The following is a 25,443-nucleotide window of genomic DNA, read 5'->3' as shown; positions in this document are numbered from 1 at the left end:
CTGCTCGGTGCAGCTCATATTCTAGTGGGGAGGATAGCGCCAGTAAACAAACAGACAAGTGAATGTGGGACAGCGAGACGTGCCATGCAGATGATGACAGGGGAGGGGTAGGACCCATAGCAATGGAGGAGCTATTTGGGATGCGACCCCCACGTCGGTGCTCTTGACCTCTGGGCCTCGTTGTCTCCCACCCCTCGGAAGCTCCCACCGCTCCTGGTTGTGGCATTTGCCCCATTGTGCCTTGTTTTAGGTACATGTGTGCTTTTCCGATTTTTTTTCTCGAGGGGTGAAACCTTGCCTTATTCATTTCTGTATGCCTCGCAGCACCTAGTACAGTGCCAGGTAATAATGACAGGTGGGAGAGGGGCAGGGGTTCCACTGGAGGAACTGCCAGAGCCAAGACAGCGGCCCTGGCTGAGCGTAGCCAGTGAGGGGTTCAGCTTTGTGGTGAGACTGTTTAGAGGAGAGGGCTGCGCTTTGGTGACAGCAGTGAGAAGGGCTCACTGGGCAGAGGGCCTGGGGGAGGAGCCCACGCCATCCTGGGCGGTGCAGAGAAAGATCAGGAGAGAGATGAGCTGAGCCTCGGGAGATGGGCCCATGCACCTGCCTGGGAGGCCGGGCCCAGCCTGGCATGGCAGCAGTGGCACACGAAAGCCAATTGAGGGACACTGAAGAGAACGCTGCTGGGCGTGGGTGAGAGGGGAGCCCCTGAAACTTCAGGATAGCTCTGCTAACAAAAAGGAGGAGATTTAGAAAAGCTCGTCATGTGTGAGAGAAAGATAATAGCCTTCACTGAGTGCTGACAGGTGTCAGGCCCTATACGAAAATCTTTGCTTTATAGATGGAATTCTCATTACAGTCCAGCAAAGTATCATCATGATACCAGTTCACAGATGAAGACTTGAGGCCAGAGGGTGAGCCATTTGCCACAAACCACAGAGGCAGCAAGTGGCATAGGCAGGATTTGAACTCAGGTCTGTCTGCCCAGAGTCCGTGCTCCTATCTGCTCCCCACCCCACAGGGCCTCCTGCATTTTGTGGATATGGAATCGATTGCATCTGAGAAAACAAAAGACTTAGCAGTATGGACTGGAATTCTGAGGAGAATGTGTGCCTGAGGTTGTCAACTTAGAGGTTTTAGGCAGAGTCAAATGTGCAGCTATTACAGTGGGTATTTTTATAAATGAGAGAAGAGCCAAGAAATAGAATAATCTGAAGTGGGAGAGAGGGTAGAGGGAAGAGATGTCACATGTCAGAGGCTGCGGGATAAGCATTGGGCAAAGGCCTTCAGTTTGCGGGAGAAGCCAGCTGTTTCCTGACAGTGTGGGAGGGCTGAGGACTGAGGACGCTAGTGAGGAAGTGAAAGGAGCAGGTGATTGTAAAGGGTCGGAGTTTTGAAAATCAGGTCACGCACCCTTGTCTCAGAAACTGAGGCCCAGAGAGATGGATTTGCCCAGGTCACAGAACTAAGTCTCCTGAGTCCCTTTACATTGCGTCATGCTGCCTCCCTAAGGTGAAGGAGAGAGAGCATAGAAGTGAAGACATGCTTGGGTGATTTGAAGATTCAGAGACCTTCCATGTTTGAGGCAGGAGGAAGCCTGGCGGAGGGCAAGAGGGGGAAGGTAGGACAAGAACCAGAGGCCTGGCTCAGATCTTGGCTATGGCACTTAACAAGCTCAAGGATTAGCGTGACTTCACCTCTCTGAGCCTCACTTTCCTCATCTGTAAAATAGGAGTAACACCCATCTACTTTCCGGGGTTGATGTGAGAGTGAAAGGAATAACCCACATGGAAAAGCCTTGTGGACTGGCGCACACTACCTATATATGAGTCATTTTAATAGAGAGCAGAGATGCTCTCAAAGGGATGCAAAGATGATGGGAAAATCCCGGTGGAGAAAGAAAGGAGAGCCATTCCTTTCTTTCATACCTGCCGTGTATTGTAACCATGGCCTCCGATGGGGCTTATGGGTGCTGGTGAGGTGGAAATGACCCCGCAGCTCCTGAATTTCCAGAGCATTGAGGGCCACTGCCAAACACTCATAACTTGGGACTATCTTGAATAGCATCAGTGCCCGGCCTGCCACTACCATTACCCGTTATCATTGCAGGTTAATTTTGTTGCAGCTATTGATGTGTACGAAGACGGAGAAGCCGGTCTGCTCTTGTGTTACAACTGTAAGTGAAGGATGTATTTCTCTCGTTATTTGCTAAAATCAACTGTTCTTTTGGGGGGCCATTTAAAGGGACTTAACTTTAGATTGTTCCTGTATCCTTAACTGCACTCCAGGGAGCATCTAAAACGTGCCGTCCTACCTGGATCTCCCAATTCGCCCCAGACCTCCTGATGAGATGGCGTGAAAGCCATTGCCTGTGGCCCTATCTCCAACATATGGGGGTGACAGTGGCTTCCATTTAGGGAGCCCTCACTGCGTGCCATGTGCTGTGCTCGGTACGCTCTAGTCGATGTCTCTTTAAATCTCAGGTACCTATAGTTTGGAGATAAGGCAACTGAGGCCTGGAGAGGTGAACTGCCTTTCTCAAGATCATGCAGAACAGCAAAGCCAGGGTTCACATTTGGGGGCCTCTTGACTCCAGCCCCCAAAACTTTAACCACAGTTACTATTCTACTGTTTGCTATTTCTCAGGCATTAATGACGTCAGCCTAAACCTAGGTATCCGGCCTCAGTGGGGTTCGTTTGGGTCAGGTGGCAGACCAAAGGTGCCAAATCGGGTCTTTAAGGATTTTCAGCATTTCAAAGCTAATATTATACAATAAAAAGGATCTTTTTAAGGCTAAAAAGATCTAAAAGTACTAAGATATGTTCCTGGGTAAGGCTGCCCAGTCTAACAAAAACAGGAAAACAATTTTTCAGCCAACAATTGTATCGATTTAGAGTGATAATGCTAGTTATATCACATGGGGCAGATACTTTGATTCATTAATCTCTGATTAATAAGTACGGGAAAGCTAATTATTAGTAGAGAAATTTGTTTGGTAAACATCTTTTAAAATTTGAGATTTATAGGGAATAAGTGAGGAGAAGGTAGTCACGGGGAGAAGCCTCATCGTCAATAAATGGCTCTTTTGTGACATTTTGGCCACAGAGCTAGCTAAACCCTCCTCAAAATCACCAGTGTTTAATAGGCCATTGATGGGAAAGGCCACACCCAAGGCAGCAGGAACAGGCCACACGGCCCATGTGCCGACGAGGTCCTTAGATGCCAGTGCTCGGTGGCCAGGCCACTACTGCCCTCTGTCCTAGGTTTTGGGGGACAAAGGGGAATAGTGGTCACAGGTTTCAAGTCACTTCTCGAAGATGTCAATCTCTTTAAAGTGTGGTCTTTTTACTTTGTTGAAAAAAAATCTAAGCAAAACTTGTGGCAGAATGCTTTAAAAACTGATGTAGATTTTTTTTCTTTTGACTTCTTGAAAGGATGGAGGGTTCTAGGTGGGAGAGAAGAACAGAAAGTAGAGCCATTCTTTAGAATGGGAGAGTGAATCCCAAAATGAAAAGGGAGCATGGACGCAAATGTAAATGACGTCCTCTCTGTGCCACATTCGAAGCTTACTGATTCGAGCAGGCATCGTTCTGGTGGGCACAGTGGTCCGGCCTCCTGACCTGGAGAATCTAGCATCGTGACAGCATTCGTACCAGCTGTTTCTAAAGAACGAGCACATAGGACGCTATTCTTGGTGCCTGGTTGTCATTTATCTAAGTACAGGGATGTAAGTATTGTCGCTAATGAAAAATGAGTCACTCTTGTTTCATTGCAGACAGTTGCATCTATAAAAAAGTTTGTCCGTTTAATGGGGGCTCTTTCTTGGTTCAACCTTCTGCGTCAGACTTCCAGTTCTGTTGGAACCAGGCTCCTTATGCGATTGGTAAGAAAACCCTTTCACCCTAACCCCCTTCCCCTGCATAGATTCGTCTGAACTGTTCGATCCTATGTAAGCAAACTCCCTGCCTTGCTGCTAAATTGCCATAAATTATGTGGCTATGATGAGTACTCAATGTACTTTTTCTTCCATAATTGCTTTTATTGTTCCCCTTTTGGGACTATTGTCTTCCACTGTGTCTCCCAGTTCTTCTCTTGAGCATTTAAGATCAATTAAATCTCAGCTTTCAGTACTGGGGCACAGTACAGTACAGTACAGCTTCCAGTATCCTTTCGTTTCTGGGCCTCGCGTTCCTTTTTCTAAAATTCAAGAGCAAGAGTTCCATCCTTAAATCACTGACTGACTTGGAGGAGAAGCACAATGCATTCAGTGCCATTCTTATGTACTTCGAAGCTTGAAAATCTAGAATCACAGATACTCGGATACTTTGCCACGCAAATGTCAGGGCACATGTGGTGGTGCTTCACTTCTGTGGTTCGAGAGCCACAGCTGGGCACATGCCTGGTGAGAGCCAGACCCAAGCCAAGAATGTTCGAGTTAGTGCTGTTTTCCTCAAAGTAAAAGTATTTGTTAAGAGGTAAATGTAGGGTTTTGAGAGGCAAGCAGAGGAACCAATCCAAGACACCGAAGGCCTGGTTCAGCTTAATGACGGATTAGATATGGTTAAAAAAAAGAAAAGAAAAATGACGGAAAGGTTGAAATAGCTGTCAGATCCTGAGTAACAACACTGGAGGTCACTTCCGAGATCAAGGCAAGAGGCGTGGGTGTGATAGGAAGAGTCACCAGCATGAAGCCAAGGGAGCAGATGAGTTCACCGAGGAGAGGGCAGAGACAGTGGGCCAGTGTGAAGGGAGGGGAGAGAGCACGAAGCGGCCAGTAAAAAAGGCAAAAGTGGGATCACTGGGCAACCAGGGCCATTGTGGTGCCTGGAGGTCAGTGTGTCATAACAATGATGTCAAGAAGAGGGGCTGGCCATTAACAAATAACTCAGCAAACCCACTGAACCCAAGGCACACTGTGAGGGGCAGGGAGGACTACGTAAGACACAGCCCCTGCCCGGACACATGTGACAGGAGGAGGGCAGAGGAGGAGTAACCGACAGGATGAAGAGTGAGTACAGGCCAGGCTTTCCAGGCAGAAGGGCAGGTATCAAAGGAGGGGGGGTGTCAGCTCTCGTCCAGACGAGCATAAGGGGAGAAGTCGGCAGTGAGCCGCCAGAAGATCTGGTTACAGGATTGCAGGAGGAAAAGATGGCAACGAGAAATGGAGACGGTGCACACCCGCTGCAGGCAGAAGCTCGGCCGCTACGGGGAGGCTGTCCTAGGAGTGAGGGCTCTCTTAAAATTAGGGGACATGCCCCTTGAAGGAAGAAGAGAAGCAGCCAGAGGAATGGGAGAGATAGATGTTAACAGAGAAGCGAGGATGGATGTGAGACAGTCATGGCATCTCCACAGCCACAGCCAGGGGCCTGGGAGCTGACGCGCCCCGTTACTTTGCAGTCTGTGCTTTCCCGTACCTCCTGGCCTTCACCACTGACTCCATGGAGATCCGCCTGGTGGTGAACGGAAACCTGGTCCACACAGCAGTCGTGCCTCAGCTGCAGCTCGTGGCTTCCAGGGTGAGTAGACCTGGAGTTTTATTTCTCTCTGGGAGCCTTTGGGAGCCCCTAGCATCAGAAGGCTTCAGGTGAGCACGGACACTCCTCTCGTCCACGTAGGGGATAATGACAGCACTGCTTGTGTGTCAAGTGCCAGAAAGGAGATGAAAAAGCTGAAAACAGGCTCGTGGGACGGGTTTTCATGTGCAGCCCCTTAGACTTCAAAAGGCCCCTCCTTAAGAGTCATTCACTGCTGGGGGAGCAGCTGGGGAGCGCCCAACAGAAAAGAGAAATCCCCCATCACACTGGGTCACTACTGAAAGACAGTCCAAATCTAGAAAAGTAAGAGCTGCAGTAGCACTTCCTTCATTTGCCGCCTTCCGTCCTCAGTTTGAATTTGAATCCCATGAACTATGGCTGAGTAATCTGTGTCTAGTAACAGAATGTGAGCAAAACCGAGGGGTGCAGGGACAAAGATGGCTTCCCAAGGTGTCTTCTATCACTGGTCCATAATCCAGGAGGGTGGTTTTAGTCCCCTCCCTGAGTCAGCGCCACAGTCTTTCCTGGCCCTGCCAGACTGGGCCCGTCCCCCTGCTTCACCCTGTGTGGCACTTTCTCCATCCTGACAGGCATCACGTCTGGTGGTGGGTGACTGTGTATTTGTCTGCCTGCCCCGCCACACTGACACTTCTGTGAGAGCCAGGACTGTGCCTTCTAAATCACAAGCATGTCCCCCGTGGCGAGCTGTAAATGTTTAACCAGCCCTGCAGAAAATGGATGTGCGTGTGTGTATATGCACACATACGTTAGTTGATTATAAATTGTACTGATACTAAAATAGCTTACAATTTATAAATAATAAAATATAGAGATTTTTATCTTCAAGTCCGTTGAGCGACTTGGCTCTCACAAAATGTTTTGTTAATTTTTGCTGAACTCTTATCTGTAGCCAACCTATGATTTTACAGTTGGAGTTAGAGCTCAAGCCATTAATTCTTTTTCCAATAAGGTTGTCATTAAGTCTGATATGCGATCCACTGTTAAACTGTTTCTCACCCTAGTACAAATCAGTCATTAAACCAAAACTTTTCGTTTCAGCACTAAGCATTCCATTTAGACTCAACATACCTTCCAGTTAGTCTTGTTACCACTTCTCCATCACTTTAAGTCTAGACAGCCAAAAAAACAACAAATCAAGCTCTGATTTGTAGCATTTGTTGGTTTCCATGGTGTAAATAGTCCCACCTTGATTGATTTCAAGCTTCCAGTGTGACACCACAGAATCAGGAGCCACTGCTATATGGCATTTCCACCACTCAGACACTATTGCTGCAAATCACCTCAAGGGCATAGACAATAGTAAGTGTAGGAAAATAATTAGGAACGGTGGGATTTGGATATTTAGTATCTTGGTTTTTAATGTAATGTACGCATATTTAAGTTTAATAATGGCTGTTTTTAACCGCTGGATTGCAAAATCCCTGAAAATCAGCCCGCATGCGTCAGTACGAGCTGGCTCGCACACAGCACTGCGGTCACCTCCCGGGCCCCCATGTCACGGGTGTGTGCAAGTATGTGCGGACTCAGTGCATGAGGGGCCCATTTCCCAGTCCGTAAGTGGACCTGGCCGAGTCCACAAATCCTTTCCAATTCTGACTCCCCAGGTGGCTGAGATTCCTGTTAGGGAAGTGTGTGTTGTGTTTGTGTTTGCAGAAGGTGTATCAACAAATAGGAGGAAATGAGGGGAACTGAATACTCAGGAAGGGTCTGAACTGGCTGTGCGGCTCTTTGCCCTGGGAGCCCCCACCGCAGGCACCGTTACTGCACTGCACGCCCCAGGGAGGAGCTGAACGGGAGGGAACATTTAGGGGCTTTGCAGTGATGACAGGAGGGCCGGTGGGTGCAGGGCCTGTAAAACCAGGCAGCGCGGTCATGTTTATCTTTTTTCTAGTCGGATATCTACTTCACGGCCACCGCAGCTGTGAATGAGGTCTCATCTGGAGGCAGCTCCAAGGGGGCCAGTGCCCACAATTCTCCTCAGACACCCCCAGGCCGAGACACCCCAGTGCTTCCTTCTTCCCTGGGGGAAGGTAAAGTCAATTTTTACTGTTTTATTAATAGATATTTTTAGTCTATTCTGATTTCTCTAGCTCATTGTCAAAAACCGACACGTGCTTACTGCATATGAAAGTCATTTAAAGCCATTAAAAAAAAAAAACTTGCATTCTGAATGCACTGGTTGCATTCTTAAGAAATTTTGTGCTAACAACAATAACAAAAGTTCCCATGATGAAAAAAAAAATGTTTCAGTAGGGAGAAGGGAGTTGAGGACCAGAGATATCCTGACTTGCCAAGCAGTTATTTTTCCTTCACGGATGTTAACCACATAGTGGGTTTTATAGCTAAAAGGTAATGGCCATAAAACCTACACGTTACTCAGTATACGCAGTCTTTCGCTCCGTCTGCCTTCGCCCATGAATCCCACAGGCCTTTGCTGTGGTTACTGGTCGCTCTGAACACAGCGTTTCCCAACCTCTCACCACATCAGTCGTCTTTATGATTCCTTTTTACTATAAAGCGCGGGACTCCCCAAGCGGGCGGCTGTGCAGCTGGCTGAGTGGCAGCTGTTTGTGGTTCTTGTCTGCTCTTTCCTCCTGTGCAGGTATAACCAGTAGTGGGTGCATTTAATCCGATTTACCCGTGGAAATGGTGCCCTTAGAAAACAAAGCCATCAGGCATCATCACTGTATTGCTCCTAATAGGACATCAGCGTGTGACGTAACATCTTCCTTTATGACAACTATGTTGAGGAACCAGAAATTACTGTCTTGTAAATAATAGGAACTTTTCTTAAAGTTCTGATGTTCTTTTCTAAATCATATTTCAGGTGAAATTCAGTCAAAAAGTCTGTACAAGATTCCACTCAGAAACCTTGTCGGCAGAAGCATTGAGCGACCTCTGAAATCGCCCTTAGTCTCCAAGGTCATCACCCCGCCCACCTCCATTGGGGTTGGCATCGCTGCCATTCCGGTCACTCATTCCTTGTCTCTGTCCCGAATGGAGATTAAAGAAATAGCAAGCAGGACCCGCAGGGAGCTCCTGGGTAATGGCTCTCGATTTTTCTGTTTTGCAGTTTGTAAATACACCAGCTGATTTTACCCTGGATAGTCATCATCCTCCAAAGCAAGGAGTTAAAAAGAAACTGGGTTAAGAACCCCAGCTTTAACTTCCCCTCCTTGTCTGTGTACAATATCACACTTGCAAAAACTAGAAAACTTTCTTGAGCTCTAATCTCCCATTGAGTGGTAACTCTCAATAGGCATCCTTTTGCCTAAGAAATAAAGTTCAAATTCTCTATCCAAATTCTTTTTCCCTTTAATAAGGGATTTATAAACGAATTACAGTGCACCTCCACCAAGGAATACTATACATTTCACTCCCAAAAATAATGTGTCAATCTATATTCATTGGTGTGGAAAGCCACCCACAGCATGGGTAAAGGGCAAAAGGCAGTTTGTAAATAGTGTGCCTGGTCTGATACAACTTTTAAAAATATAAGTCTCTATATATGTATGATTTCCTAGAAAAAAAATGTCTAGAAGGGTTTCCATCCTACAGTTCTGGGATAACATTTTATATTTGTATACCCAAAAGTTTAAATTTACCATGTTTGTCCATATTTGTGGTGCAGTTCAGTTATCACTTTTCAAAGCCCCTAGACCATGGGGGCAGGTCTACGTGGGCGGTACAGATATAAGATACCTGTTAGGCCCTTCTCTCTCAAACTACAGATGGGAGACCAGATCAGAGAAACGTAAAGTACCATGGTAAACTGTGAAAAGTCTAGACCATTATAAAGCTTTTTGTTCGGACGTATGAAAACAACGTGAGGAAAAAAGGAAGTGATATGTTAAGCCCTTAAGAACTGTTTTGAAAACTGGAATTGGGAGCTGTGTGGCATAAAACTGTAAGGACAGTGGCCTTAGCACATGCCTGCCCTGCTGTCATATTTCCGGAGCAACTGGAGAAGGGGATTGGGGCCACGTGACAGTGCAGGCTTTGACACTGGCAAAGTCCATGGGTTCCAGAAGTTGGTGCCTTCCACTGTGCTTTCAAAATATTTGTATTGCTATTTTTAACCCACTGTTCCCTATGAAAGCTTGATCTCCATCCTGTTTTACAAGCCACTGTGCTTTTCCGAAATTGAACCTCTGGGTTGGAGAATTAGTTTCCAGTGGTAGGATTGTAGGAGATTTTCTCTCCTTCATTAGACTCTTCTGAGTCTAGTTGATTTTTTAACTATTTTTTGGCCATACATATATTCTTTATCATAAGAAAGAAAAACATCCCACCAGTAAGAAAACCAATTATTTAAAAATATATACTTTATTGTTTCTTCCTGATTCTATCCCAATAATGAACCAATTCCCAACCAAGAAGAAAAGGACATTCTGTCTCCATGGCAGTCCTGTGATGTTGACCCTCTGATCTGTGACTCTCCCCTGCAATCCAGGCCTCTCCGATGAAGGTGGACCCAGGTCAGAAGGAGCACCAAAGCCCAAATCAAAAGCCCGGAAGCAGTTAGAAGAAAGCCAAGGAGGCCCCAAGCCAGGGACAGTGAGATCAACTAGCAGCGACAGGTAAAGGAGGAAGCAGCCCCAGCATCCCTGCTCAGGGTGGTGGCCCTTCAAGTCACAGCACTGTCACGAGGCCCTGTCTGCTGATTGATGATGTCGTAAGCCAGCCCTTTGACCAGCTACAGCACAGGGTCAGCATCCAGTTCTTCTCTCAGTCTCCCCAGAGAGCACAGCCTGCCAGGGAGGGGCCCCGACAAATGGGGGGCCTCACTAGCAATCCCACAAATGCTCATTAAAATACAACGAGAGACTTTTCTTTTTTTGCTCACCAGATTGACAGAGATTTTGTTTAAAAACAAAAGTGCTCTGTAAGAGTGAGGGGAAACAGACACTCTCCAATACTTCTGGTGGGAACAGAAACAGCTACAGCCTCTCGGGATGGCAGTTCAGAGTCACATGTCAGTGTATACTTGTTGAATCCCATTGATTTGTCCCCTAAGATTCTCTGTGTCCCTCAAGCAACATCGTGCCTGCTCCATTAATTCATTCAGCCCACATTCCTGGAGCGCCTGGCACTGAGCTGAGTGTTGGAGATGACCTTTGGGTGTTCACAGGCCAGTGGGAAGGCCAATAAGTACACTCTAGGCAGGACAGCATTCCAGGGTGGCAGTGATGCAGGAGAACGAGGGGAGCCATCCACCCACACCTGGGCTAGGGAGGGTCTCAAACATCAGGAGAGGCTGAGCCAAGTCTTATAAACTACGTAGGCATCGGCCTGGCAGGGAAAAAGGCAGCACTACTCATGCTTTAATCCGACAAACTTTTATTGAGCCCCTACTATGTGACAAGGCCCCTGCAATCATGGACTTTGCATTCTTGTATGGAGAAACAGACAATAAACCTGTAAACAAATAGGCACATTAAATCATTTCCAATAGTGACAAGTGCTGTAAGGAAATTTAAAAGAAGATAAATGATGGAGGTGGGGAGGATAGAACGTCTACTTGGAGGGGGTGGTCAAGGAAGGCTTCTTGGAAGAAGTGGCACTGAGCTGAGCAAGAGAGACATGGTGACATATGAAGGAGCTGAGAAGAGGCTGGAGGGGTTGGCAGGGCCAGGTAACTGTGGCCTGTGGTCCTGTGGGTAGGAGTTTCAGGCTTGTCCTCAGGCCAAGGGGGCTATGGGAAGGTTTAAGATAGTGACATTATCAGTGTTGGCACTTGAGAACGGTAAACAGTATCTCACAAACACCTCCGAGGTGTCACTGCTGGCCTTTAAAACTCACAACAACCCAAGACTTAAGGCTACCTGACTGCAGAACTCAAGCTCTGTTGGGGTGAAGGGTGACTCCTGCACTTCCCCACCTTTCCCCCGGAATGGGTGGGGTTGGGGGGGAGATAGACTAGAGCTCAAAGGAGCAGGAAACTGCCAGACACAATAGACCCATTTCAGTGCCCCCTCCCCAGGGATCCTTTTCTAGTTACTTTTTTCTTCTAGGATCACATCGGGCTCCTTGGAAAGTCCTTCTACTTCCGAAGCCAATCCAGAGGGGCATTACCACTCAACAAGCTCTGACCAGGACCCTGGGGCAGACAGAGAAGGCAGCCCAGTCTGGGCCGGCAGCCCCTTTCAGCTCACAGCCTCCTCCGATGAAGACATTATTGACTTGAAGTAAACAGTCCGAATCGAGTTTGCCACCATTAATTTTCTTATGGAGGCTTTATACTTTTTAACCAGTTCTAACATCATTTCTCAACAAAATGTGGCTTTAAGCCTGTCCACGATCTATTGGACCAAACCTTTGGCACACTCGGCCAATTTGGGTCACTCTCCAGTGTCCAGTGCCATCTTTCTCGACCTTTGTTTCTTTCTGTTCAGGAACCATCAGTCCCCTTGTAATACAGGTGGTAGATTTCATTGAGGTTTTAGATAGAAACTTTAATAAATCAAAAAATGTTCATTCTTATCTTACTGCAACCTTCTCTTATATTTTATATACTCGTACTTAGATGGAAAAAATTATTTTTTCATTAGTTTTGATTTATGTCACAATGTGTTTCTTTTATAAAAAAAAGCCATTGCTTTTAAAATTTATTATAAAATAAGTTTTCTTTCTGTATCTTTGGCCCATTACTGTTTCAGTTCACTGTGATTGGAACCAGCTATGTAGCTGACTGTTGACTTTTGAGAAGCTGAATGGTTAGATCTTAGAAGCTCCTGTTTTCTTCTTCCTGTGTCTCACGAAAAATAATAAGGTATAGGAGCTTGTAAAGAGTCTTACGATTATTTTGTTTGGTTTTATTGTCACTCTCAAATCATATAACCAGGGAACAGTTACCAAAATTATCATTCTCAAGTTCCCTCCTCTCATCCGGGTCTGCTTTTGCTCTTTACATGAACCAAATAATTATCCTTCCTCTTGTCATTTATCTGCCATCTGTTGCTCCCTCCTCAAGGTGAAAAGAAAATGTGGATTTGTCCAAATGCAAATGACATGGTGAAATGTCAGCCTCTAGCCACGACAGATCAAAGGGGGAAAATCTAGTTTCACTGACATTTTAAAAAATGTAATCTGTGTGAAGAAGGTAATTTACCTTTGGCTTTAGTCTGAAGATTGCATTTTATTATATCTCTTCTTGCCTGTATTCCCCATCAAAAGAAACTTTAAATCATTTCCCCTGTTAAAGCAACTCTGAGGAGTTCTGCAACTAGTTCCTATTCGTAAATGCAGAGGGCTGTGTGTGACATGACCTTGATCTGACAGATTTGACAGAAGTTTGCATCCTGCCTCCCTGCCTGTCGCACAAAGGATTCAACGTGATGAATCCAAGCTGAAGGCTGCCTAGTTCCCTTCAGCAGAAGACAAGAGTAAGAAAGTAAATTAGTAATACAGTAAAGACAGTGATTTTTAGGTAGACCCAGGTGAGGCATTTACAACCAAATGTCTTTTGGCAGCATTCAGCATTTCCACTATTCCGTTGTGTTTTGTTATGCCCTTTTCATAGATAGGGGAAAACATAAGACCAGCTACATACTAGATCTCGACTTCACCAAAAGTTTTGTAAATTAGGTTTTATTATTTTTTGCTTTTCAAAGGAGGAAACTGAGGCTCAGAAAGGGGGAATGGTTTGAACCTGTGCGTTCTCTGACCCCAGAGCTGTGCTCTCTCCCCTGTCCACCAGACAGAGCCAGGCCTGTGTCAGTTGGTGATACATCTGGCTGGTGTTTTTCATGTTAAACAAAACTGGAAGCTTTATGAGCTTGCATGTGTGTTTTCCCTGTCATCTTTTTTTCCTGGGGTTTCTTGCTTCTCATCCTTGAATATAAAAACCAGGGCTTTTTAGACCATTTTTCCAAAATAGGGGCAGCATCGGAGCCACCCCATGGTTTGACAAAAGTCACAGATCTGAGGAATGAATGAATGTAGAAAGGACAAGAATTGGACCCTACTAATCAGACTAGTGGTGCTTAGCTTGCAAAAACCAGGTGGGGGCGGGGCTGCTCTGGCAGCAATATCTGCTTATAAAGGTCAAGCAGTACACCCCCAGGGAGGGAGACGACCAGCCAGAGGGCAGGAGCAGGTTTGTAGGGGTCTACGGCTCAGAGGGCCTGGAACTAGCTGGGCTCACAGAGCATCCTGTCTACCTAAGCTTCTCCCTATATACCCCACTGGCTGAGTTACAAAATAAACCATCTACCGGAGCAGTTTGCCCATGGAGTTTGAGGCATGTATCCACTCTGCAAACACCAAGTCCTGTCCAGAGGAGGAGGTCGCGTCCATTAGGCGAGGGAGAGAGGTAAAAGACGATCACAAAGCAGTGATAAGTGCTGTAATAAGAACTGATAACTCCAGCACAAGATGCTGAGTAAGCACAGAGGGGAGGTTGCCTAAGTCTTTAAAGATATAGTACAGTCAGGTGACTGCACTAGGTCAAACAATCCTGATCACACTGGCTGGCACTTGAGTGCTTCGCAAGTGTTGGGTTTTGTGTACATTGCCCCTTCTCAAAACTCTCTTGGAAGATAGATATTGTCATCCCCTCTTAGAGATGAGGAAACAGGCCCAGAGAAAGAGTAGAAGCTAAGCCTCTTACTCCCGTAGTCCTGATTCTTTCCAGAATTACACAGCACTCCACTACAGCTGCCTGAACCCAGTGTTGGCTACAAATGATGCGATTTTCCAGAGCCCTGACCTCATCCTCGCTGAGGTAGTTAGAGGCGAAGAGAGCTGGCTATTAACACAGGGAACTCAAAGTTGGGAGGTATTTACATGAAGATTCAAGAGTCAGGATTACCGTGAAGTGAGTGTAAATTAACAGGGTGCGTGGAGCTCATCATGTAAGCCCAGATCCGTCACACACATGTGTCATGGGGGACCCCGCCCAACACAGGTCCTCAGCACCTGGAGGGCCTACGTAGTCGTCGTAGGCTCTGAAGCCGTCTGCAATCTGAAAGCTACAAGTGGTGACCGACACAATAGTAGGTTGCGGCGCGCAGGGCCACGCCTCCGTCCCCAGCAGCCCAGCTGGAGCGCCGAGCCAGGCTCTGCGTCCGAGAGGAGAAAGAGCATCCCAGGGCAGTCATTTGGAGAGCTCCCGCCCTGCGGCTCTCAGTGGGCAGAGCTGGGCCAGGCGGAAGAGTCACGCTTCTCCAACTTAGGCCCCAGAGAGGCTGTTAACGCGGAGCAGGAACTGCAGAGCCGACCACTGGAGGACAGTTACAGGTCCCCAGAGTGCGCGCGAGAAGTGCTGGGAGTGGCCCACGTGCTCCGCCTTTGTCCGGCTCCTAGTACACTTGGTTGAAGCTAGACTGAAGCAACTCCAGACGCAAATACAACCCTGCTCTCCATCCTCATTGGCTTGAGGCAGCTTTTTGACCCCTCCTCCTGCTCGCACCACACTCCTATTGGATGAGTGTGCTGGAGGCTCGGAAACAAACTACGCCCCACCTATACATTGGATGGCTCCGTTCTAGGGGTGGTTCCAGTGCTCTTCGCCGACAGGCTCTTTGCTTCCATTGGTCTGCTTTGATTTGAAGGGCGGCTCCTAGCGCAGTCACTAACTCCGCCTTGCGTTCCCATTGGCTGTTCCCACACTAACGCCCGTTCCGGCCCCAAAGCTGCCCAGAGTCAACTATTGTCCTGCTCGGCGGGGAGAGCCCGGTGCGGGCCGCAGTCGCGGGGCCAGTGCCAGTTCGGGAGTCAGAGCGGACCCAGAAAGCGTTGGCCGCGGACATGATGCCTGAGGACCAGGAAGATACCCAGCCGCTTTTGCGGCCGCCCGATAGGTGAGTGGGCCAAGGGTCTGGCCTCGCCCCTCCCGCTGAGCCCAGACCGGCGCCGCTCATAGACCGCCCTGTCCCGGCAGCGCTCCCCGCGGCCGCCGCGTCTTCCTCGCAGTCTTCGCCGCTGCCCTGGGCCCGCTCAGCTTTGGCTTCGCGCTCGGCTACAGCTCCCCGGCCATCCCGAGCCTGCGGCGCGCCGCTCCTCCGGCCCCGCGCCTCGACAACAACGCCGCCTCCTGGTTCGGGGTGAGACCTCTGGTTGAGACCCTCCTCCTCCCACCCCTAAGACGGGCACGGGGCACCTCCAAGTCCACCCTCCCGGACGTGCGATGGGACCCTTTCCCTGCCTTGCTTGAGGCAGGCACTGAGACCCTCCGCCGAGTACGTCCCCTGCCAGGGGTCGCCTTCTCCCAGCCCACCAGCCATGGACCCCCATCCGCTGCCCTCTGAGGCCGCCGGGAGTGGGGTGGAGGGCAAGGTTGGGCCACGACCCCCTGGCGCCCCCTCCTCAGCCGGCGGTCGCCCCTAGGCCATCGTGACCCTGGGCGCTGCGGCGGGGGGCGTGTTGGGCGGCTGGCTGGTGGACCGCGCCGGGCGCAAGTTGAGCCTCCTGCTCTGCACCGTGCCCTTCGTGACCGGCTTTGCCGTCATCACCGCGGCCCAGGAGATGTGGATGCTGCTCGGGGGCCGCCTCCTCACCGGCCTCGCCTGTGGCATTGCCTCACTAGTGGCCCCGGTAAGTGTCTGCGCCCTGGGACCAAGGGCAAGGAACAGATCTGAGGGCGTGTTTCTCCCCGCTGGGGCCCCTGGGTGCCCCTTATCTGCTTTATCTCCCTTACTCTTGCAAGTAAGGAAGGAGCGACTGTTGTCAGCCCGGTTTGCAGATGAAGTAAGTTTCAGAAACGTAAAGTCTTTTGTCCAGGCACAACTAGTCAGTGGTGAAGCTATTAATACTTAAACTCAAGATTGTGCCATCAGTTAACCCATCTCTCTTTTGCTCTACAAATAAGATGGAATCTGTGAATGGTCAACAGAAGCCTCACGGTGTGGTTTGGATCCCCCTTGTCATTCAGACCACTGACTACAGTTTAGCAGGAAAATCCTATTCTGGTTTGTACCCAAGAGCAAAAGCTGCTGGGACCTGATTCCCTTTCACTGTTTACACACCAGTCCTCCCACTGCTTCCCCTGCTTCTCTCTGCCAGGGCCTGACCAGCACTGCCCAGGATGACACGAGCTACACACACCTGGGTGATATCCCAGCTCTGCCATTTACTGGACCAGAGGCCCTCTCTGCGCCTCGGTTCCCTCCCCTATACAGTGGGAACCTCATGTGGTGGGTGAGGATTCAAAGATTTCGCACATACACACAGCCCTGGCGTGGCTTGTGGAGGACTTGGACCCTGGCAGCTGGGATTGCTGGGTAACCAATGGACTTGATCATGAGCTTGATGATCAACCACCCACAGCCCATCCTGGTTGAGATTGAAAGCAATGGCTCAGGGTCCTCCCTGATCATCCCTTTGCTCCTGCCATTCATTTCACCCACATTTGCTAGGCAGCAACTGGGTTGGATTTTATGTTTTGGATTTTTTTACTGGGCAAGAATACGCCTGTCTATGTCATGTGATAAGGTATGGAATAACCTAGAAGCACAGATGATGCCTTTGTGACGCCTGAGCTCAGAGGAAGCAGTGACAGTCACTGGTAGCGATTGAGGCAAAGAGTTCCTGCTTTCACGCCAAGGGCACTAAAGTGTGGTCATTGGGCCAGCAGTCTGGTGTCACCTGGAGCTAGTTAGAAAGGCAGAATCTTGGGCCCCACCCCAGACCTACTGCATTTTATCAAGGATATTCATGCAATTAAGTGAAAGTTGTGCCCCCTCCCACCCATTCCCCACACACACACAGCAGCTGGGTATATATATGTATTTCCTTATTCCCCTTTAAACACTTGTTGCAGATCACTTGGTGGGGTGCGGGGAGGTATGAGGAAGGCTCTGCTGACCTGAGATTGCAATTAGGGGCCCAGCGGGCCTGCAGCAGCCCAAGTTGAGGCTCTCATCTTAATTGCCAACAGGTCTATATCTCCGAAATTGCCTACCCCGAGGTGCGGGGGCTGCTCGGCTCCTGTGTGCAGCTGATGGTGGTCACAGGCATCCTCCTAGCCTACCTGGCAGGTAGAATTTTCACGTTATCGCTTTTGATCCCTGTTAATGGCCGCATGGCCACTTTACAGATATAGAAATTAAAGGTCAGAGAGGTCAAAGGACTTGCCCAAGGAAACACAGCCAAATGCCCAAGATTCTAGGTTCCCAGACCACCTCCCTGAGTGAGACCCTGGGACGTGTGGGTCTTGTGACTAAGTTCCAGGAAGAGCTTGCAAGGTGATGTTCTCCTCTTTCAGGGACAGAAACCCATTCCGGGGGTGTGGGGATGGCTGACAGGTTAGGGCAGTACCTCAACATACAGTGACAAACAGGATTCCAGGGGCAAGGCCCAGAACAACGGAGGGCCCAGGCATGCCTCCCTCAGAAATATCAGTACTGGATTTGCAGCATTAAGGAGGCAGGTGCCAGGGGACCTGAGGGTCAGAGCTGGGCCAGCGTGAAGAAGCTTCCAGAGGCAGATGTGTTTCCACCAGAACTGGGGTAGAAAGAGGACGGGCTTCAAGTCTGACAGTCCCAGATGAGGGGACGGCCTCTGCCACTTACTAGCTGTGTGACCTTGGCCTAGTCACACCACCCCTGGGAGCCTTGCTGTCCCTGTCATTAAGTGCAAGGCTGTTGAGGGTTTAAGTGACATGAAAAGTGCCTACGCCAAATGAGAATCAAGGGATGGCATGAGAACTGTTGGGGGTTAGGGGTTTATGGCCTGACAGAGGAAGCGGGGCCCAGGTCACGTACCCTCTGAGTCTTTAGAGTGGTTGATATGCAGATTTGTGGTCTTCCATCTTACCCACTTGCCATCCTGACTCTAATTCAGAGTCCTGCCAGCAGTCTGGCTGCCTTGGGGGCCCAGCAGCGTGCCAATGCCCTGCTGTGTACAGACACTGACATTTGGGACAGACACGTGGGTATTGATGCACCCATAGAATTATCTCTAGTTCGTCATAATCTGAACTTTCATTGATCAATTTCTGTGACTTTTGATCTTCTGGTGTTCAGTGAAAACTACCCCAACCCTGTCCCCCATCCTCTCCTAGGGAGCCAGCCTTGCCTGCCTCTTGGTGGCCCTCCAGAGAGTCTGCATGTATGACTGCATGTCTGTGCTCCTGCCCCGACCTTTTACACAAATGGTGCCATGTCATACCCATCATCACATAGCGAGGACCTCATTCTTTGTTTAATGGCTACGTAAATGTTTACTGAGCAGATGTATTCACCATCATTTCTACAACATTTCAACAACAATAATGACAAGATCAGTAACAAACACGAGGGTAGCCATGCAGAGGTAGTGAGGCCCCCACCCTTTAAGCTGAGCCCCTGGGGTTGGCAAGGGGACAGGCACTCATGGGGAAAGGAAGGCCAGGCCGGCTCCAGCTCTTGACGTCTGACACCTTCCTTCCAGGCTGGGTCCTGGAGTGGCGCTGGCTGGCCGTGCTGGGCTGTGTGCCCCCCACCTTCATGCTGCTGCTTATGTGCTGTATGCCCGAGACCCCACGCTTCTTGCTGACTCAGCACAAGCGCCAGGAAGCCATGGCCGCTGCGCAGTTCCTGTGGGGCTCCGAGCAGGGCTGGGAAGAGCCTGCTGTTGGGGCTGAGCACCAGGTAAAAAGATGGGAGGCAAAGCTGGGGGGTGTTCAGTGAGGTAGCACCCCGTTGCAGCCAGGGGAGGCCAGCATAGCCTGCACACGTGCGTGCTCACACTCACACACACAGGGGTCAGTGTTGTCCTGTGTGCAAGCAGGCAAAGTCCTGCTTGAACCCCACTCCTTGGCTGGATCCGAGCCTTGGAGATCCCTGGGAAAGCTTGAACCTTGATCTTACTGTCCCAGGAAGAGAAAGGTTGGGCCGGGTCCAGGGGAACTGCAGGGCAGATTGAGGACTTAGATTTTTATGTGGGGAGTTGTAGGGCAGGGGAGAAGTTTGTCTCTGCCACTTACCTGCTGTGTGACTGTCCCATTGTTAAGCCTTAGTTTCTTCATCTTTAAAATGGGAGTCAGTATGTGCCTGCTGGTGAGGATTTGGTGGAGCCAGAGGTGGCGCTCAGCCCAGGACCAAGGCTGGCGGGACTCTGGACCCCCGGCCCTTGGACCATGTACTCTTTTTGTGGCTCCCCAACAAGTCTGGACGGGACATGAGGAGGTGAGGATCTTGTCACCTTGCAAATGGAGAAGCTATAATGATACAAAGACCTGTGTGGACCTGAGGCCTAGGTGGGGCCAAGACAAGAAGCTGAGGCTCACCCCTCCACCAGACCTTAGGATAGTAGGCTCAAAGCCGGGGTGCCCCTTGGGAGAGGGTAGAGAGAAGTACTGATGCCCCGTTTCTGTTGAGCAGGGCTTCCACCTGGCCCAGCTGAGGCATGCTGGCATCTATAAGCCCTTCATCATCGGCATTTCACTCATGGTCTTCCAGCAGCTGTCGGGGATCAATGCTGTCATGTTCTATGCAGAGACCATCTTTGAGGAGGCCAAGTTCAAGGTAGAGAGGCCTCTGCCCTGCCTCATCCAGATGCCATGTGGGTGTGGCCTAGTCCCAGGGGCTTTGCCTGACCCGCCTCGGCCCATCTCTGCAGGACAGCAGCCTGGCCTCGGTCATCGTGGGCATGATCCAGGTGCTGTTCACGGCTGTGGCGGCCCTCATCATGGACAGAGCTGGGCGGAGGCTGCTCCTGGTCTCCTCAGGTGAGGGCTCAGCCCTGTGCAGGTGGATGGCCCAGGCCAAGCTCCCCACTGCGTGCTGGGGGGTCTTTGCCAAGGCCGCCGTGTTGTGGGAGGAAGAGGCCAAGTGTCCCTGAGAACACGACCGAGGTTTAACGGGCGCTCTCACTGAGCGCTCGCTCCAGACCAGGCCTGCATGACAGCGTCACTGCGTCACGCCGGAACCTTTACAGTGAACCTACAAAGAAGGCGCCATCAGGGCCCCGGTTTACGAGGAAACTGAGGGCCCAGGAAGTAAAGTGACTCAGAAGCTAGTGGTCTTTCTGAGCAAGTGACTTGACCTCTCTGAACCTCAGTTTCCCCTCTGAAATAAGGGTAATGATGGGCCATGGTGAGGATCAGGAGATGGTCCACGTGAGGCCCTCACTTGTGTGGAGGCCACAAGCACTTGGCGCTGTTGGGGAAGGGGGTTCAAATAGTGCTGCTGCCGCTGTTACTGCTCCTGCTGCCTCGGGCCAGACAGAGTCTGCTTCGGGGAGCTTCTCAGAGCTTGTTGAGGTTTGAGGTCCAAGCCCAGGGCCAGGCTGGGTGGGTACGGCCCAATCAGGGCTCCTGGGTACCGCTCGCTGCCCCTCTCGGAGGCCTCCAGGCCACATTGCTGTGGCCACACTGCACTGAGACTCCAGGTGCCACACGCCCGGGCTTTGGACCACTTCGCCCAGCACCCTACCCACGGCCACCACCCCGCAGGTGTGGTCATGGTATTCAGCGCCAGTGCCTTCGGCGCCTACTTCAGGCTGACCCAGGGTGGCCCCAGCAACTCCTCGCATGTGGACCTCTTGGCACCCGTCTCCATGGAGCCCACCAATGCCAGTGTGGAGCTGGCCTGGTTGGCAGTGGGCAGCATGTGCCTCTTCACTGCCGGTGAGAGGGGCCCCATGGGTGGGGAGGTGAGTGGGGGCCGACGGGGACGCCCTGGGTTCCTACAGCTCCCAGCGAGTCCAGGCCTTCCTGGCCTCACCTCACATACAGGTCCCCACCTCTGCGTTTATAGCACTCAGCATGTGCCAAACAGCGAGCTAAGCCTTTCTCTGCTCCTTTCACTTAATCCCCGCAACAGCACGCTGAGAAGACCCCGTCATTATCCCGTTCTGTGGAGGAAAGACCTGTGTGTAAGACATGTAGGGCCTGGCTAAGACCGCCCGGCAGGAAGGTGCAGACCTGGGGGACCCAGACGAATCCAGGGCCCCTCGGCCTGTGAGGCTTCAGCCCGGTCTGTGGCTTCTGATGCTTGTCTTGCTCCCACAGGCTTCGCTATGGGCTGGGGGCCCATCCCCTGGCTCCTCATGTCTGAGATCTTCCCTCTGCACGTCAAGGGTGTGGCCACTGGCGTCTGCGTCCTCAGCAACTGGCTCATGGCCTTTCTGGTGACAAAAGAGTTCAGTAGCCTCATGGTGAGTAGAGACCTGTCTCCGATGCCTCCCCTCAGAGTCAGCCGAGAAGCGCTTTGTAGAATTACTCTTATTGCAAAAGACTCAGGATCAGCGGCCTTGTGTGCAGGCTGAGGCCCCACCATCCTGGGACACCAGCTGTCTTGGTCAGGGGTGACGGGGAGACACACGGGCTGGGGCAGTTTGAGGACCCAGGCTGTGACCACTCAGGAGCCTTCAGGCTGTCTTGGTGGAGGACAGCAGGGCAGGTCTCCCCCCTTGGACTTTGGGAACATGGGTCGGGAAGTCAGAAAAACTCTGGCTTTGGAGTCGACAGGCCTGGGCTCTAACCCTGCTTCAGCCGTTTCCTGGCTGTGTGACCTTGGCTGTGCTGCTTACCTTCTCAGAAACAGCTTCCTTGGCTGGAAATGGAGGAGGGTAACTGACAGTACCTTCCTCGTAGGGTTGATGGGAGCCTCAGTTGAGTTCAACATTTGCCATCTTCTCATGGATGGACTGACACAGACATGGTCTCTGCCTAAGGGGCTTCCCAGCCGGGGGGTGGGGTGAAAGGTATGGTGCTGGAGCAGACAGAGAAGCCATTTGTTCAGTTATTTGTTCCCCCCAGGTCTCCTGGCACCTGGTACCACATCCTGGCCTGTTCAAGGCACCAGACAGCAATGAAGGAGATAGACAGGGTCCCCTTTATGACAAGGGCTGGGCTGGCGGTGAACAGTGGTGGGCGAATGACGCACCAGGAGGCTGGGCTGGGGCAGGAGGAGAGATCCTGAGAGGAGTGGACACCCAGGGCTGGCCTGGAGTCTGTCCAGGGCCTAGGCCCACTCAGGCAGGGCTGCCCTGGGGAGCATTTCAGGAAGACCAGGGAAGAGGCCTACAGGTGAAATTACTTGCTGGGGGCTTGGAGGGGACCAACAGAAAGGAGGGAGGAGGTGGCAAAGGACCTAACAGTGACCCAGGGGCGTACAGTGCCCAAGAGGCTAAGAGAAGGGCTTTGGGAGGAGGGGAGGTCCCAGAGGAAGAGGAGCTGAGAAGGGAGGGGCCTGTGGTGCTGGCGCCTGCGAGGTCATAGGGCTGGGCTGGGAGGGTGGACAGGCTCGGACCAAAGGCAGCAGCTCACTTTTCCCTCCATGCCTGTGGGCCTGCGTGTCCCTGTGTGCTCACACTGGCCCATCTCAACCTGCTGTTAGCTCAGCCATTCCCTCCAGCACCGAGGCTCCTCTGGGGGCAGGGACCTCGAAGGGCAAGGCTGAAGCGACGTGTAGAGGGTGGGTCTGTGGGTCCGGAGCGCGGCTGTCACTTGACAGTGGGTCTCTGACGTGGGGGCGGCCACTGCATCACTGTGAGCCTCAGTTCCCCAGCCACACAGCGTCCACACTGGGCAGCGCTCAGCCCAGGTTTCTGCAGAGCTGCACCAGTGCCCCCGGCTGCCCTGAGGCGGCGCAGGGCAGGCTGGGGCCATGCCTCCTGATCCGTGCCACGTCCACTCAGTGGCCTCTCCCCTCTCTCTGCAGGAGGTGCTCAGGCCCTACGGCGCTTTCTGGCTCGCCGCCGCCTTCTGCACCGTCAGTGTCCTATTCACTTTGTTCTGCATCCCTGAAACCAAAGGAAAGACTTTGGAGCAAATCACAGCCCATTTTGAGGGGCAATGACAGCCCCTTCCTGGGACCAGCTGCCGCTCCTAGATGGACTGGTTTGGGCTTTGGAGGCAACAGAACCTGCCTGTGACTACACGCGGGGCCTCAGCCAGAGTCCGGATCCCCGGCCCACACTCAGGGAGCCGGATCCAAGACTGCAGCCCTTGGAGCCTTATCATCTGGGGTCTTCCTTCCTGCCCAGCTCAGGATGGCCCCTCGAGCCACAGGCATGAGGTTCCAGCCCTGGGTCCCGTTCCCACTGTTGTTCTGAGACTCGGAGGAGGGGACACCTCAGACGGTCTTTGCTGCTCTGTGGCCAGTCCTCCACGTGCCGTCTCCCTCATGTCACAAACGTGACAGTGGAGGAGGGGGACTCTTGGCTCCCCATTTTCTGGAGGAGGTGATTTTGGAGGCTGGGTTATGACCCATGGTTTCTCCTCACGTGGCTGCATTATCAGGAAGGAACTTTGCCAAATGAAAAGATTTGACTCAGAAAATCAGGTCATGGTCTCTCTGTGAGTTTGAGAAGCCTTTTCCTGTCCCTTCCATAAACTGGGCCTTGCCAAGAACATCTGCGGCTTTACTTCTCAATTCCGTAACATGCCTTATTCATGTCCCAGGCTGTGCATCCCCAGCGTGTGCCCACCGTGGCACCTCCTGTTAGGCTTTGTAATGAGGCCAGAGAGTGGGCGTGCACATGCCGTGTGGTCCAGGGCAAAGGGGTGGGGAGAGCAGAGCCTCAGGCTCGTTTCTGGAAGAACCTATGGCAGCTGCTCTGATTTCAGTAAAATGTGCTAATACACAGGACAGCTCTCAGCTTCAGCAAACTCCAGATTCCTCGGGGCCTTCCAGAGGCGAGCTCGTGTGCAGGCGCACGTTCTGTGACAGTAACTGCTTGTCTACACTCTCCTTAGTGCCTGCACGGTGGTCCCCTGGGTTGAGAAACGCATTGTAACGTCGGGTGAACTGTTGTACAAATGTCAATTAGGTCACATTTAATAGAGGGCTTCAGGCCTTCTACGCCCTTCTCGGTTTTCTCTCCACCTGTTCTGTCCATTATTGAGAGAGGTGTTGAAATCACCTACAAATGTGGACCCGTTTCTCCTTGCAGTTCTGTCGGGTTTCGCTTCGTGCGCCTTGAAGCTCTGTTACCAGGTGTGGGCGCATTTTGGATTGTTACATTCTCCTGCTTGTTTTGTGCTTGATCGTTATGAAATGCCCTTCTTTAACCCTGGTCACAGTCTTGTTCTGAGGTCTACTTTGTCTGATCTCAGTGTAACCAACCACTCCAGCTTTCTTTTGACCAGTGTTTTGACAGTCATTTAAAACTCTCCTATTCTCCATTCCTTTTTCACAGCATCCTATACTTTTTGACGGAGTACCGTTTGGGGATTCTGTGAGGATTCATACTTTCACTTTTAAAAAAATGAGTTTTATTAAGACATATTTATATACCGTAAAATTCCACAATTGTAGGCATACAATTTGATGACTTAGGTCGGTCAATTTTGAGTCTGGCTTTAACTCAGCAGAGCAGGATTTAGGCTCATCCATGTTTCATGCATCACTGGTTCATTTCTTTCTACTGTTGAGTAGCATTCCATTGGCTATTTGGGCCAGTTCCGCCTTTTGACCGTTATGAAGAAAGCTGTATTTGCATGCAAGTTTTGTGTGGAGTGGAACTGCTGGGTCGTATGGTAAGTTTGTGTTTATTTTAAGCTGCCCACCTGTTTTCCAAAGTGGCTGTACCATTTTGCTTTCCCACCGGAAGTGTACGAGAGTTCTTCACCAACCCTGTGTTCACTGTTATAAATAATGCTTATATATTTAACTTTTCAAAAGTTGTCTTCTGTTCTCTGTTTCCTCTGGAACCCCTTGATCAGGTCATTTATCTTGGTCCCTCTCTTTTGTGCTGCTGTATTAGCTCAAATAGCTGGTGAGCTTTGGCTGTCCACAATTAGCAATGAAGAACTAGGGTTTCATTGTGGTAGATGGTGTCTCACACACACACACACACACACACACACACACACACACACACACACAACCTATTCTCAGTTCTGTGATAGATCTGTTTCCTTTTACACATCTTCACTGTTGTTTCATGGGATTTGGAGGAAAAGAGGAACTAAGTGTATAAGTTCAGTCCTCCAGCTTGAAGTGGAAGCTTTCTCCA

At 50.7% G+C, this 25,443-nt stretch overlaps 2 protein-coding genes across 5 annotated transcripts in view; both read left to right on the top strand.

The window, feature by feature from the left end:
- Nucleotides 1–12,039, top strand: part of GARNL3 (GTPase activating Rap/RanGAP domain like 3) — a 124,143-nt gene extending 112,104 nt beyond the window's left edge. For 2 of the 3 annotated variants that reach the window (XM_074331031.2, XM_088793586.1), the window contains 7 exons: nucleotides 2,110–2,176; nucleotides 3,777–3,884; nucleotides 5,354–5,517; nucleotides 7,448–7,586; nucleotides 8,384–8,599; nucleotides 10,010–10,136; nucleotides 11,571–12,039. In XM_074331031.2, the coding sequence (XP_074187132.2) occupies nucleotides 2,110–2,176; nucleotides 3,777–3,884; nucleotides 5,354–5,517; nucleotides 7,448–7,586; nucleotides 8,384–8,599; nucleotides 10,010–10,136; nucleotides 11,571–11,748 (999 nt within the window). In that variant the 3' untranslated portion in view covers nucleotides 11,749–12,039. The remainder of the gene's footprint in view (nucleotides 1–2,109; nucleotides 2,177–3,776; nucleotides 3,885–5,353; nucleotides 5,518–7,447; nucleotides 7,587–8,383; nucleotides 8,600–10,009; nucleotides 10,137–11,570) is intronic. The other variant, XM_019728603.3, reaches the window with a different exon arrangement.
- Nucleotides 12,040–15,024: 2,985 nt separating this feature from the next.
- On the top strand, nucleotides 15,025–25,108 carry SLC2A8 (solute carrier family 2 member 8). 2 transcript variants are annotated; one of them, XM_074331057.2, is made up of 10 exons: nucleotides 15,025–15,359; nucleotides 15,440–15,602; nucleotides 15,886–16,092; nucleotides 17,435–17,534; nucleotides 18,928–19,127; nucleotides 19,938–20,003; nucleotides 20,098–20,206; nucleotides 20,933–21,106; nucleotides 21,491–21,636; nucleotides 23,145–25,108. In XM_074331057.2, exons 1-10 carry the CDS (start codon nucleotides 15,307–15,309, stop codon nucleotides 23,280–23,282), a joined length of 1,356 nt encoding a protein of 451 aa, XP_074187158.2. In that variant the 5' UTR covers nucleotides 15,025–15,306; the 3' UTR covers nucleotides 23,283–25,108. The 2 variants fall into 2 exon arrangements, with proteins under 2 accessions (XP_074187158.2, XP_019584175.3); XM_019728616.3 differs by having other exon boundaries at nucleotides 15,039–15,359; nucleotides 19,860–20,003.
- Nucleotides 25,109–25,443: the final 335 nt, after the last annotated feature.

Source organism: Rhinolophus sinicus, chromosome 16, assembly GCF_057876585.1.
Source record: "Rhinolophus sinicus isolate RSI-liver-muscle chromosome 16, RSI-T2T, whole genome shotgun sequence".
Lineage (NCBI taxonomy): Eukaryota > Metazoa > Chordata > Mammalia > Chiroptera > Rhinolophidae > Rhinolophus > Rhinolophus sinicus.
This window is presented reverse-complemented; position numbering and strand designations above follow the sequence as displayed.